General features: G+C 38.9%; 1 protein-coding gene across 4 annotated transcripts in view; it reads left to right on the forward strand.

The window, feature by feature from the left end:
- The window catches only part of cep57l1 (centrosomal protein 57, like 1), a 69,516-nt gene extending 55,780 nt beyond the window's left edge, over positions 1-13,736 (forward strand). For all 4 annotated transcript variants that reach the window (XM_043687096.1, XM_043687092.1, XM_043687093.1 and 1 more), the window contains exons 13-15: positions 813-1,072; positions 8,438-8,582; positions 13,151-13,736. In XM_043687096.1, the coding sequence (XP_043543031.1) occupies positions 813-1,072; positions 8,438-8,582; positions 13,151-13,387 (642 nt within the window). In that variant the 3' untranslated portion in view covers positions 13,388-13,736. The remainder of the gene's footprint in view (positions 1-812; positions 1,073-8,437; positions 8,583-13,150) is intronic.
- The last annotated feature ends 555 nt before the right edge of the window (positions 13,737-14,291 follow it).

Genomic DNA, 14,291 nt, shown 5'->3' on the forward strand with positions numbered 1-14,291 from the left:
TGGACTTCCTGCGGCTAATTTAAAAAAAAAACTGTGGATACTGCTTCAATGTAACTCCTATCCACATGAAGGATCAAGTGATTAGACTGGACAAGTCAATGGGAAAAGCATTGGAGTCTGGGCTAACCTTATGAATGCACAGATCTGCGGGATAGCATTCAGCGGATAATGAGTGAGTGCATTGCACACTGTTAGTACCTTGTTCTGATGACAGCTTCTTTCCACCCCTCTCCCAATTAAAATTATGTCATTAAGTAATTTTGCTCAAGTTAACTACATAAAATGAAATGGGTAGTAATGTCAGCTAAGACTACAGTACATGTCCCATATAGACATTAGATTACATTATTAGATTACATTACGGTGTGGAAACAGGCCCTTCGGCCCAACAAGTCCACACCGACCCGCCAAAGCGCAACCCACCCATACCCTTACATTTACCCCTTACCTAACACTAGGGGCAATTTAGCATGGCCAATTCACCTGACCTGCACATTTTTGGACTGTGGGAGGAAACCGGAGCACCCGGAGGAAACCCACGCGGAGAACGTGCAAACTCCACACAGTCAGTCGCCTGAGGCGGGAATTGAACCCGGGTCTCTGGCGCTGTGAGGCAGCAGTGCTAACCACTGCCACCGTGCCGCCCACCACGTTAAAGTTATTCTGCATTTGGAGTCACTGTGGTCATTAAAGTCTTATGCAGCTTATCAAATGTGTTCAGTTCTATGGAAGCAAATGTATAGAGATCCTGGTGTGAAGAAAATTGCTTTTTTTTTTAAATACATTCTTAAATTGCTCTTTTTGTGTTCAAGTCTGTTAGTTCCAGCCATTCTGTCACAGCAAATGTACAGAATGTTTTCCATCTGATGAAGCATTATAACACAATGAAGTTTGATGGAAGACAGAAACGTCCCATTGAAAGGACTGTTAAGAATTCACGAAAAATAACTTCTCATCCTGGCAGAGTGAAGAAAGGGGATCAACAATTTGAATCCTGTCCCTCATCCTCTTCACTAACTGATCTTTCTGAGCTTCTCTTAGCATTACAAGATGAGCTGGGCCAAATGAGCTTGTAAGTATAGAAATACAACTCCAGTCTAGAGAGCAAAGTACAGACTTGGGTGGGATGATCTCCAACTCCACATTTTAACTGTCTTTATTGCCTCCTAGACAATCATTTCTCTCAATTTGCCAGCTTCTCTATATGGGTATGGATTTTAAACATTTCTTTTCATCTAATGTTGAATCTATGCACCTTATACTAGAATTTTTGATAATCTCCAAACATTTCAGTGTTGAATTTAGGCACCTGTTGTTTAAGCACATTCTAATTGTGCATTTCTTTTGTTTTAGCTGGGTTTTGAAATCAAGTAGGGATGCATCTGTTTTTGCTTTAGTATGATTTCTGAGCAAGCACTATGAACATTTATAACTGCGCTTGTGCTCAGTCTGTTTTTGTAAACATATTCTGGTTCATTGGCTTCCTATGCCAGAGAGTGAGAGCTCTTGAATCAAGGCGATAATTGAGAGTGTGGATCAAGGAGCCCTAGCAAAATTGGTATCAATGGAAATTAGGGGGCAAATACTCTGCTGGTTGGAATCATACCGGCATGTCGGAAAAGGCTTGTTGTTGCAGGTCAGTCATCCTGACTTCAGGACATCTCTGCAGGAGGTCCTCTGGTTGCTTTCCGAGGCCCAGTCAGCTTCAGCTGCTGTGGTTCTATTCGCCGAGCTGGGAATTTGTGTTGCAGACGTTTTGTCCCGTGTCTAGGTGACATCCTCAGTGCTTGGGAGCCTCCTGTGAAGCCCTTCTGTGATGTTTCCTCCAGCATTTATAGTGATTTGTATCTGCCGCTTCCGGTTGTCAGTTCCAGCTGTCCGCTGCAGTGGCCGGTACATTGGGTCCAGGTCGACGTGCTTATTGATTGAATCTGTGGATGAGTGCCATGCCTCTAGGAATTCCCTGGCTGTTCTCTGTTTGGCTTGTCCTATAATAGTAGTGTTGTCCCAGTCGAACTCATGTTGCTTGTCATCCGAGTATGTGACTACTAAGGATAGCTGGTCAGATTGAATCCACAGATTCAATCAACAAGGACATCGACCTGAACCCAATATACCGGCCACTGCAGCGGATAGCTGGAACTGACAACTGGAAGTGGCAGATACAAATCACTATAAATGCCGGAGGAAACATCACAAAAGCGCTTCACAGGAGGCTCCCAAGCACCGAGGATGTCACCTAGACAGGGGACGAAACGTCTGCAACACAAATTCCCAGCTCGGCGAACAGAACCACAACAACGAGCACCCAAGCTACAAATCTTCTCCCAAACTTTGAAAATCTTCAGCTGCTTCATCAACGACCTTCCCTCCATCATAAAGTCAGAAGTGGGGAATGCTACTGTGCAATGTTCAGCACCATTCATAACTGCTTAGATACTGAAGCAGTCCCATTTCACATGCAGAAAGATCTGGACAGTATCCAGGCTTGGCCTACCTGGTGGCAAATAACGTGTGCCACACAAATGCCAGGCAATGACCATCTCCAATGAGAGACTATCTAACCACCATCACTTGACATTCAGTGGTGTCACCATCACTGCCTCACTATCAACATTAATCAAAAACCAAACTGGACTTGGCATTTAAATGCAATGGTTACAAGAGCAGAATACTGTAATGAGTAACTCACCTCCTGACTCCCCAGGCCGTGTTCATTACGTGCAAGGAATGTACTGGAATGCTCCCCACTTACTTGGATGAGTGCAGCTCCAACAACACTCAAGAAGCTTGAAACCATCTATTTCAAAGCACCCTGCTTGATTGGCACCATGTCCGCAAGTATCCACACACTCCACAAACAATGCTGAGTAGCACCAGTATGGGTAGCCATCTACACGATATACGGCAGGAATTTACCAAACATCCTTTGACAGCACCTTCTAAACCCACAACCTCTTCCATCTAGAGGGACAAGGGAAGGAGAAAAATGGGAACACTATACTATTTGCAAGTTCCCCTCCAGACTAGTCAACATTCTGACTTAGAAATATATTGCCATTCCTTCATTGTTGCTGAGACAAAATTCTGGAATTCCCAGTCCACCTGCATAGTGATCATTGTAATTGTGTCTTTCTTACATGCCTTTTAAATCTCCTGATTGTATTTCTTCTCCACATACTGACTACTGCTAAGAAGCCTGTATAAACTTCCATTAGGGTCTTTTTTCCTCTGTGGTTCCTCAACTCTACTCATGCAGATTCTACAGCTTCCAACTCTATATCACTTGCTGTCGGTTTACTTTCATTTCACACTGGCAAGGCAGCCCTGCCCCCTTTCCCTATCTGCTTGACTTATTGATAGGATGCATCTCCTTGGATATTTGGTTTCCAACCCTAATCTCCTCACAACCACATCTATGATACCCACAACATTGTACCCTCCAATTCCAATCTGTTCAACAAGCACATTTACCTTGTTTTGTATACTGCATGCATTCATGTGTAACATGTTTAATTCTGTGTTGACTACCCCCCTTCATATAATTGTCCTATATCTGAAGATAAATTCCTGAGCCCTCCTTGTTCTATTACTTGTTCTGGAACCTTTAATAACCTCTGCTGAGCCCTTCCCCATAAGGCTATAAAATATAGGAGCAAACTTAAGCCATTCAGCCCAACATGTTTCCTTTACCATTCTATCGTGGCTGATACGTTTCTCCCTGTAACCCTTGATCCCCTTATTAGTCAAGGATCTAACTGTCTGTCTTAAACTCAGTTAATGACTTGGCCTCCACAATCTTCTGTGACAATGAGTTCCTTCTGGCTGAAGAAATTTCTCCTTATCTCTGCTCGAAAGTGTAGTCCTTTACTCTGAGGATGTGCCCTCGGGTCCTACTGTCTCCTACTAATGGAAACATCTTCACTATGTTCACATTATCCAGCCCCCTCAGTATTCTGTAAGTTTCATTTGATATTCTCCCTTCAACCTTTTAAACTCCATAGATTATAGGCCAAGAGTATTGAACCACTCCTCATATGACAAGTCCTTCATCCCTATGATCATGCTTGTAAATCTCCTCTGGATCCTCCTCAACTTTTTTCAATGAATGATACCAATGTCTCATGAATTTGAACCCATTTCTCCCATGCCAATCTTTAAAACACATATTTTATCTCTTTAATCTTGTTGCCCCTGTACCAATTGTGACTCTGGTAATATCTGGAGGTTATTATTTGGTTCTGCTTTTCAATTTAACCCCTAGCTGCTCATATCCCCTCCTCAGAACTTCTTTCCTCTTTCAACCTATATCATTGTCACCTATGTGGGCCATGACTTAATCTTTTCCCTCCCATTCTAAGTTCCTGTGCAACCCAGTTGAGGTATTCTGAGCCTAGGCACTGGGCAGGCAACATAGCCTTTGGGACTCTCGATCTTGGTTACAGAGAACACTATTTATTCTCCTGACTACACTTCTCTTTTCTCCATTTCCCCCCCCCCCCCATTAAATGGCTCCCTGTACCAAGGTGCTATGGTCCATTTGATCATCCACCCCACAGCCCTTGCTCTCATCCACACACACAGCAAGTATCTCAAACATGTCAGACAATTTCGAGCGCTGAGGGTCCTTCAGCATTATCTCCTGGATGCCTCTATCTGCCTCGCTCATTGTCGCACCCTCCTCCCCCTGACCAGTGACTGAATTTGAGGTAGTTAATCTAAAGGATGTGATTTTCTCTTGAAATGCAGTGTCCAGGTAACTCTTCCCCTCCTTGATACTTTAGTGTTTGAAGCTCAGACTCCAGCTCATCAACCCCTGTGAACCAGAGTTCTTCAAGCAAACCAGCACTTGGTCGCTATGAATCACATTAGGGTCCTAGCCAACTCCCATAGCATGCAGTTACAACACATCGCTTGGCCCTTTATCTCTGTTTTATTTGTTTAGTTCTTAATTGAGTTTTTTAATAATTTCCAACTGATGTTTTAGCTTGTAACCTGTAAATATTTCTCCTGTTTACCTTTGATTTGAAAGTAACGTATAATTGACAGTCAGATTGGAAGCTATTACCACCCAATGAATTTATGGTTTTCCTTTGATGTTACTCTTTGGTTTGTGCTGACTATGAACCAGAAAAGCAAACTATCAAGCAAAAAGCACCTCCTCCGCTCTGCACCAAATTCCCCAAACTTTATACTAACTTGGGCTGTGTCTCACTCCAGATGTGATCTCTCCTTCCTGACTCTGTGTGCAGCTTACTGATTAGAATTCTTTGAAGAGGTAATATGGTTGGTCTCATATATTTGGATTTTCTACTGGGCTTTGATAAGGTCTGACACAGTAGGCTTATGACAAAGGTTAGTCCGTACGGAGGCAAGGCATGGATGACATATTGGCTAAAGATTAGAAAGCTGAGTGTAAAAATAAATAATTCAAATTGGAAGAAAGTAGCATATTTGAATTTCACAAGCAGTGAATATTAGGTTAAATAATTCAATATAAGAATGGAAAAAGGTACCAAACTGGGAGGTATGACTAACACTGAGGAGCAATGCAATATTATTGAAGAAGGCATTGAAATCTTGCAAACCAGGGCCATTCAGTGGCAAGTAAATGTGAGTGGATGCACTTTGGAAGAAAAAACTAGAAAGGCAAATTGGATTTAGAAAATACAGAACCAAATGGGAATGAAAAATGTGAACAACTCTTTAAAAGCCAAAATCAACAAAGGAAATACAAATGCTAACAATAGGGGTGTAGAATTCAGAAGTTGTGAAATTATGATGTAGCTCCTCTAGTTAGGTTGGATTTAAAGCACTATATTCAATTCTAACCTCAACATCATCAAAAAGAATGTAGTAGCGCTGTAGGAAATGCAAATTTCAGAGATGAGAGATAATGGCTATCAGACAAGATTTAGTAAACGGAACCTTTTCTCTTTAGAAATTATGAATGATAAGACAGGGTAAAAATGGAGAAAATATTTCCATGATTTATGATTCTACCCATTGCTGAATGCAAAGCAAAGACTGTAAATATGAGATAATGACTATAAAAATACAGTAGAAAAATTGGGAGAAATGACTTTCCAGAGTGGCAAGTTTAAATGTGGAAACTACTTCAAAAGCATATGCAGAATCACAAAGGGTTGAAAGATATGTTGGGGTTCTGATACAAGTCAGTGATTTGCTGGGGATATCCAATTGAGGATTTGCTTTGTTTCTGTATGTAGTTAGAACTGAGTATTTGTCAATCTGTTTAATTTATAACTGGGCAATGCCAAATGTAAGAGCTAATATCCTCATCTACATGCTGCAATTCCATACGATTGTTAGAAAGCATTAGGTTCCACATAAACATTAACATCCAATCCCATCCCACCAAAACAACCCAATCTCTCCACTGGCTGTGATTGGGATCAGAGATTATCTGACATCCTGTAATGGATGAGCAGAGATTATTCGATTAACTATCGGGAAAACTGAAGCCTTTTGGCCTAGATCCTCCAAGCAGCGGCAATGATGGTTAGATTGCCAATGTGTACAAAGATTTCCCCCAAATGTATGTCCTTGTGTGTTCCTCTGGGGTTATTTTGACCCAGGTTTTCATAAAATGTGCACATCCCTCAGGGAACTCTGGAGCAGTGAGAGTCGGGAAGACTTCACATGCCCTTTTACAGCACCAATTGCTGCATAATGTTTCAAGGTTAAGTGTTAATTTTAGTGAAGTGAGTGTGTGAGTGGATTGGATTGATTGGTGAGTGAGGTATTTAGTTTGGTTAAATGATGGGGGTGAATTGGTAGGATTGACGGGTTGTCAAAGTAGTCAGGTTGAAGGATAATCGGTCTGATTGGGGTGACAGACGAGTGGTTGAGAATAGAAGTCGCATCAGGGAGGGAGTTTGGGTGGACATAGTGTCGGTGAGTCAGGGGATTCTGTTAGAAGTAGGGGGACAGGGGTTGTAGTCAAGGGTTAGGGGTGCAGTTAAATTGTGGTTTTGGGGGTGGTGGGTTAGCAGTTGTTTCAGTACCATTACGACACGACTGTGAACCCCTCTGTTAATTAAACCAAACATCCAGAAAAGCTCACCTTGCCTCTTAATCTGTTAAAAGATGAGTAATAGAGAACTCCCAAATTACACTATTTAAAGAAAGTAATATTAATTTATTCTTTAACAGTGAACCTTAAACATCAACTATTCACAACTCTAAGCCCTCCTTTCTCTTAACTGCTTATTACCTGCCTGCAACTCTATAACAATATACTGTTCCAATAGAACACTTATTGAAGTTATATCAATTTAATTTCAAATCCATTTGGCAGATATCATCTCCAGTGTCTGTCTGTCTTCCGACTGAAGATCTCCCTGGGTTGTCATCTGTCTTTTACTGCGAATATGTTTCATATGAAACGGTACCTTTGACAGAGAGTGTTTCAATCTTTTGGCTCTTGCTCTCCCACTCGATGGCAGTTACTCTCTCTGATTGTCAAAATGCCTGGCTTTTTTAAACCCCAACATCGGATTATCTCATTGGTTTGATATTGGCCAAACAATAAATTCAAATTTGATTGGGTTTTAGTATCCTGGGACATAATTTAAATTGATTGGTTAAATTCAAATTGTTGTCAAAACAGCAACCAACTCAGCTATCCATTTCACAGCCAAATGTTACATATTTTCAATTTATCAGTACACTCTGAGACTGTTATCTAGTCATATGACATAGGTGCTTGTAAGCTCTCAGTGCAGAACAACATTCACTTTCTCTTAAAGGTACAGTACACACCTTCAACTTCATAAGAGTACCCATGTGTTGGACTAGGTTTTAATCAAACATTACCTGGGTAAGCATGCTGGCACGTATCAAAGATCTATTTAGAATCTCCAAATTCAGACATTCGTAGAGAGAGTCAGGAGATTTCCTATCAAAGTTTTAAATAATCCCAATGTAAACCTGTATGGCAGGATTTCCACAGGATCCTGACACACATTTTCACTTGTGCATTTGGTTTCTGACAATCTAAAGACTGAAAGATTTAGTACATTGTCTTTGTTCCCTGCCTCAGCTGTGTTCTCTGAAATAACCAACACCTATCCTAATATCTCCTTATGTGGCCACCTTTTTCTTGGTCATGCCCCTGTGAAATAGTTTGGGAAATTTCAGTGTTAAAGGTTTTATATAAATGCATTTTCATCATTATTATTATTTCTTAACTTGAAAGTACGTGAAGGGTTTTGCTGGCTTGACAAGGTGGAAATTAATTTCTGGATCAGTGGTGCTGGAAGAGCACAGCAGTTCAGGCAGCATCTAACGAGCAGCGAAATCGACGTTTCGGGCAAAAGCCCAAGCCAGTTGTTGTGGTGAAGATTGAATTCATGTAGATTGATTTTGCAAGTTACTTCATTTTTGTAAATATTGCCAAATTCTGTGTTCCCAGTGAGCATCAAGACCTGCTTAAACAAATACAAGGTACCAAAAATACTGATGTCCGTGAAGATTTAGAACGTGAACTTGAATGTCTGGTAAAACGGATGGAGAAGAAAGGTGATCAAATTTCTAAACTCAAAAAGCACCAGGGCAATGTAAGTATCTGATTTTAAACAAGGATTCTTCATATTCTCCAGTGACATAAAATAATCTTGGTTGAATGGTTCAGATGCCAGTTAAATTACAGCTACTTGTGCTTTATAACGTGAACTGAACCCTTAGATTACAATGCTATGTTGAAATCATCGCAAGAAAGCAATTTAATTTTTAAAAATTACAAAGAGAAACATCTGTGGAGCTATCCTCCTGCAGCTGCTGAGAACAGCAATAGAGGTCCATTTTATTCAATGTTTGATGTCTAAAATTGTAGAAATTTAATCTGAACAAGAGATTCCTAACTATCTCTAATATTTTAATAATTGTTCCATCTCATGTATGTCCATGAAATGGAGATAAATATTGCCCCAGCCTCTTCTGAAAATATTTGTCAGAATTGGTTTTTGCCCATGAAGTAAAATATGCTCATTTGGTTCAAATGCCTCATTTGATTAAAAATTAACCAATTTGAAGGGTTTCCATTTGCTAATCAACTTTGAAAGAGCTAACAAAACATTTCCAACTAATAAAATCAGTCATCTTAATTTAGCTTACCTTGGTTCCATCTCCTAATACCTTTAATTAGCAAAAACTGATATCAGATTTAAAATGATTAATTGAGTTGAGCATCTACTGCTTTTGGTGGTTAATAGTTCGAACCTTTACATGAATAAATATTTTTTAACTTCTCATCTGAAAGACCTGGTTCTGATTTTAATGTTATGCCTACCTGTGCTAAACTCTTCCAACAATGAGCAGTTTGACTATACTGTACTTTAAAAAAAACTTTTCTAAAGCTCAAAGATGTTTGCAGCTAAAGTTAAAAATTCCAATAATATTTGGACCAGAGATTACCACATCTTTGTAGTTTTTCAGAGATTAACATTGGTTTACTTGATCTGTACCAGTAGTTTAGATTAGATGATGATGATGATGACATTACAGTGTGGAAACAGGCCCTTCAGCCCAACAAGTCCACACCGACCCGCCGAAGCGCAACCCACCCATACCCCTACATTTACCCCTTACCTAACACTACGGGCAATTTAGCATGGCCAATTCACCTTACCTGCACATCTTTGGACTGTGGGAGGAAACCGGAGCACCTGGAGGAAACCTACGCAGACACGGGGAGAACATGCAAACTCCACACAGTCAGTCGCCTGAGGCGGGAATTGAACCCGGGTCTCTGGTGCTGTGAGGCAGCAGTGCTAACCACTGCCACCGTGCCGCCCACGGTATAAGATTACTTTGCAAGTTTCATCTTCATTATTGATATTTAGCCTAAAGCAGCTGACAATATTCAGCATTTACCATTTTAAAAAGTTTTATATCTTTGGTTTCATGTGGAGCTTTTGTTGGGGACAGGATTAATTTTATAACAATTCCAATAAAAAAAACTTTTGATGACAACTTTAGTTATAACAATAACTTGTAGTTCTATAGAACTTTGGATATCTTTTATGTCCCAAGGTTCTTTTACAAAACCTGCATTGTTAGCAGTTGCTTTAAATTCATTGTAACTGTGATGATAGTGTGACACCTAGAGGGCAAATAAAGAGCATTGATTCGTTCAAAATTCAAATGCAAAATAGCACAATGATTTAGTTTCTGTTTATTCAATTTTCCTGTGGTGAGGACATCAACGTCAATGTATCAATGCATCCAATTTATTGTAGACTAAGGAGCTAATCGGATCTTTTTTAACTGATTTGTTTTTATTTCTGGAAGAGGATATATAGGGAAAAAAAACCCTAGTAAATAGTGTAAGGAAATAGAGCGGATGCATTTACATGTATTGTACCTTTCACCTTGGCATTCCAAAGGGTTTTGCTTTTGAAGAATGTAGCCATTACTTGATGGACAAATACTACAGCCTAATTACTTGCAGCAGTGTACTAGAGTCTACAATGAGACAAATTCAGCTGAGCTGTGTTAGTCTTATCAGTTAAGAAATGAATATTGACCAGAAAAGCTTTCAAATAGTACCATTAATCTTAAACCCATTTTTGTATTTGGAGCTTGGCCTAAAATCTCATTTGAATGACAACTTAGCTGACTGTACAGCATTTCCTTTGTCTTGTATTTAAATATCTGCCTACTTTGTGCTCTTGAATCCACAATCTTCTGAATTAGGCTACAGTACAATCACTGAGCTAACAGGAGTAATTTTCTTAATCCTTTCACATTATGTTATAGGCATTGGAGGAAGTGGTTATATTTTTATAATTCAGTAGAGTTCAGATTCCATCTATAGTTTTAATATGTAATTTCAGTTTTTAAAATCAGGCAATAAAAAGCTGAAATCAAAATGACCCTGAATTGGTCACATTGGTATGAAAATAGAATTGATTAGCTAATTATCTTAAGACAGGAAACCTACTGTACTTTGAGATTTCAGTCCAGACTATGTGACTCCAGTCCCACAACGATATGGTTGACTCAACTGACCTTTTGAAGTAACAAAGCAGGTCACACCATTATATTGAACACAGTCCATCCAGAAGATCACTGACCATCACCACTTTGGTGACGAGCAATGGGCAATAATTGTCAGCCTTGCCAGTTATAACAGTTTTTTTACTCCTGTTGAGACTTCCATTATTTTCTTCTTGCAACACAAAATAATTAAAAGCAATCATATGACTCAATCAGGTACATCAGAAATGCTTTCATTATTTTGTTTCTCTATCTTTCAAAATACAGAAATGGAGGAGAATCGTTGATGGTCAAAGTAAGAGGCACTAAGCCTTACCTGACCATAAGGCTGCTACCTCACTAGACAGGGACACCACCCCTGAGGTAGTTTAACTTGCAGGTCACCATGCCTGAGGCAATGGGAAAGGTTGAGAAGGAGAGTCCTTCATGGTAACCCCAGCTGGTGCAAGAATTGAGTCCACGCTGTTGGCACCACTTGCATCGTAAACTGGCTGTTCAACCAACTGAACTAACTAACCCCCTAACTGAATTCATTCACTGCTGAAATCCAGGAACGTATAGATGTTAAGGTGAAGAGAGATGATGTCTGGCAGCTGGAAGCTTTTACTGAAAAAAAAAATTAAATAATCTTGCCTGAGAAATGATTCAACTTCCTGTCTGTACAAGTGGTAAATTTGGCTTCATCTTTTCATGTTATAGGCATTGGAGGAAGTGGTTATATTTTTATAATTCAGTAGAGTTCACATTCCACTATATAGTTTTCAAACATGATTTCAGTTCTTAAAATCGGGCAATAAAAAGCTGAAATCAAAATGACCCTGAATTGGTCACATTGGTGTTAAAGTAGAATTGATTAGCAAATTATCATTTTAAGAAAGGAAACCTACTGTGCATTGAGATTTCGGTCTAGACAGTTACAACATGGGGTAAACTCTTCAGCTTAATTTAACCCAGCAACACACAAAAGATTTATCCCGTGCAGTAATCTGTGAAAATTCGAGAGGCCAGGAACTATTTAAAGTAAAAATTAACAAATTTATTTTTTAAAGTATAACAGAAAATAATAATTAACTAACAATTATTTACAACTCCTTCCTCTCGCCTATCTTTTACTTTCCCCTCTACAATACTGGTCTGATTAAAAAAAAGTTCCGATTTAAGATTTACAAAACAAAATTTCTTATCTCAAAACCAGGTAGCTTTTAGTTCTTCTCTGTATTCTGGTTTTCTTTTCTTCTATGGAATTCTGCTTCAAAGGTTACTGATTGATAAAGGTAACTTTTTTAAGGGAGCTATTTTTCAGGCCGTCTTTACATGCTGGTGGCTTGGCAGTTCTCCTCCCAGCTGTTCAATTTTCCCTGGTCTTATGCCCCTAAAGCATTGGATTGTGTCATTTGGCTTTTAAGATTGTCAATATACTCAATTGAAACCTAATTGGAGGTTGGTATTTTTGCGTATAATTTAAACTGATTGGCCGAATTCGAATTTTTTTGTCTCCAGGCAACCAAATGTTACATTATATTTTTTTCAGAACACTTGGTGCTGTCAGGTAGTTCTACTAGCTTTTAACTCTTAAAAGTACAGTACACCCACACCTTCATAACAAGACTATGTGACTCTAGTCCCACAACAATATGGTTGACTCATAACTGACCTTTTGAAGTAACAAAGCAGGTCACACCATTATATTGAATACAGCCCATCCAGAAGATCACTGACCATCACTACTTTGGTGATTAGGGATGGGCAATAATTGTCAGCCTTGCCAGTTAAATGCACATCCTGAGAAAATAAGTTACTTTGTAACAAATATGCAGCCAGTTATAAGACCATCCAACTTAGAAACTAAAATTGGACGTTGTTTTGTCTCAGTCGCATTAGTTATCTAAGAAACTAGAAACCCACAACCCATTTGCAACAATTAATTATATTTAGCATAAGATTGCTTTATATTTAATGGATTTTTAAATAGAATCTTTAAGTGATGCTGGTTACTAACTAATCTTGTCAGTTTTTAAATGAATATTAATTCAGATTCTACACAAAGTAAATCTCTGATTAAATATCCGTGCGTGGAAAATGTTTAGTTAAAAAATAATTGCCCAACAATTTAATTTTATACTTTTAGGTTGAGAAATTGAAGGTAAAAGCGAAAAACGTTATGAGGGAGATGGCTGACACAAGGAAACGAATGAAAGCTTTGGATGAAATGAAGGAAGCATCAGTTATACCCAAGGGAACAGAATTTTCAGTCAAAACAACTCCTGCTCTTGGCCAGAAAGGAAAAGAAAGCCTTCAGCTACTTAGGAATGCACAGAAACTGCAGCACACCCTGCGGCAAAATGACATCACATGGGAACAATGATCACTGGTTCTGAAGGCAATGTCTGTATATTTGACTCTGATGAATTTAATTATTAAATTACTGTAGAGTAGCTTAATGAATTGATACATTTAATTGTGTTTTAATGTGATGCTTGTTGCTTTGAAATTGACTTGAAGCACTGCTGATAATCACATGGGCTCATGTACTCGAAATTTAACATTTTTTAAAATTCATATATTTTTCATCTATATAAAATAATTTACAATGTGCATTTGGTGCAGCAATGCCCTTGTTGGGCAAATAGATTGAAATGGTCACCAACCTTTGTACATGTTTGATTTACTTTTATATTCAAATTAATAAAACCTCTGGGTCACTTGTTGTGTTCTGCCTTCACTGTGTGCCTATATACTCTTCTCATTTTGTTACCATACTGTCTTGCATTATGTATAAATACGGTGGAGGACTGACTCATACACTTCAAAGGTCAGTTAATAGTCAATCGTGTTGATGGTCTACAGTCTTTAAGAAGAACTGTTTTATCGATGATGCTTTTAACTCAGCTACTAATAACATTTAACTGCAAGTTACAGCCGACTATAGGATGCTCCTTATCATTAAGTCTTCGGACCATCAGTAAGGAAATGTTTATTTAGTGTCAGGAAATTTAATTAATGACTTAGGGGAAAAGAATACAATCTGGACTGGTGACCTTGCCTCTCATAGTATGTAGAACATTTAGTCCAACATGGCTTATTCCATTTCAGCTCTGTGTAACTTTACCCAGAGTTGTACAGGGGTGTTTGTATTAGAACAGCTACCTTTTTGATAAAATGTTAAACTTAAACATAGGCCAAATGGCTTACTCTTATTTTCTATCAAACCTGTTCTGCCATTCAAATGATTGTGGCTGATCCACTATTTTAATGCTGCACTTCCACTC

This window comes from Chiloscyllium plagiosum, chromosome 3 (genome assembly GCF_004010195.1).
Source record: "Chiloscyllium plagiosum isolate BGI_BamShark_2017 chromosome 3, ASM401019v2, whole genome shotgun sequence".
Taxonomy (NCBI): domain Eukaryota; kingdom Metazoa; phylum Chordata; class Chondrichthyes; order Orectolobiformes; family Hemiscylliidae; genus Chiloscyllium; species Chiloscyllium plagiosum.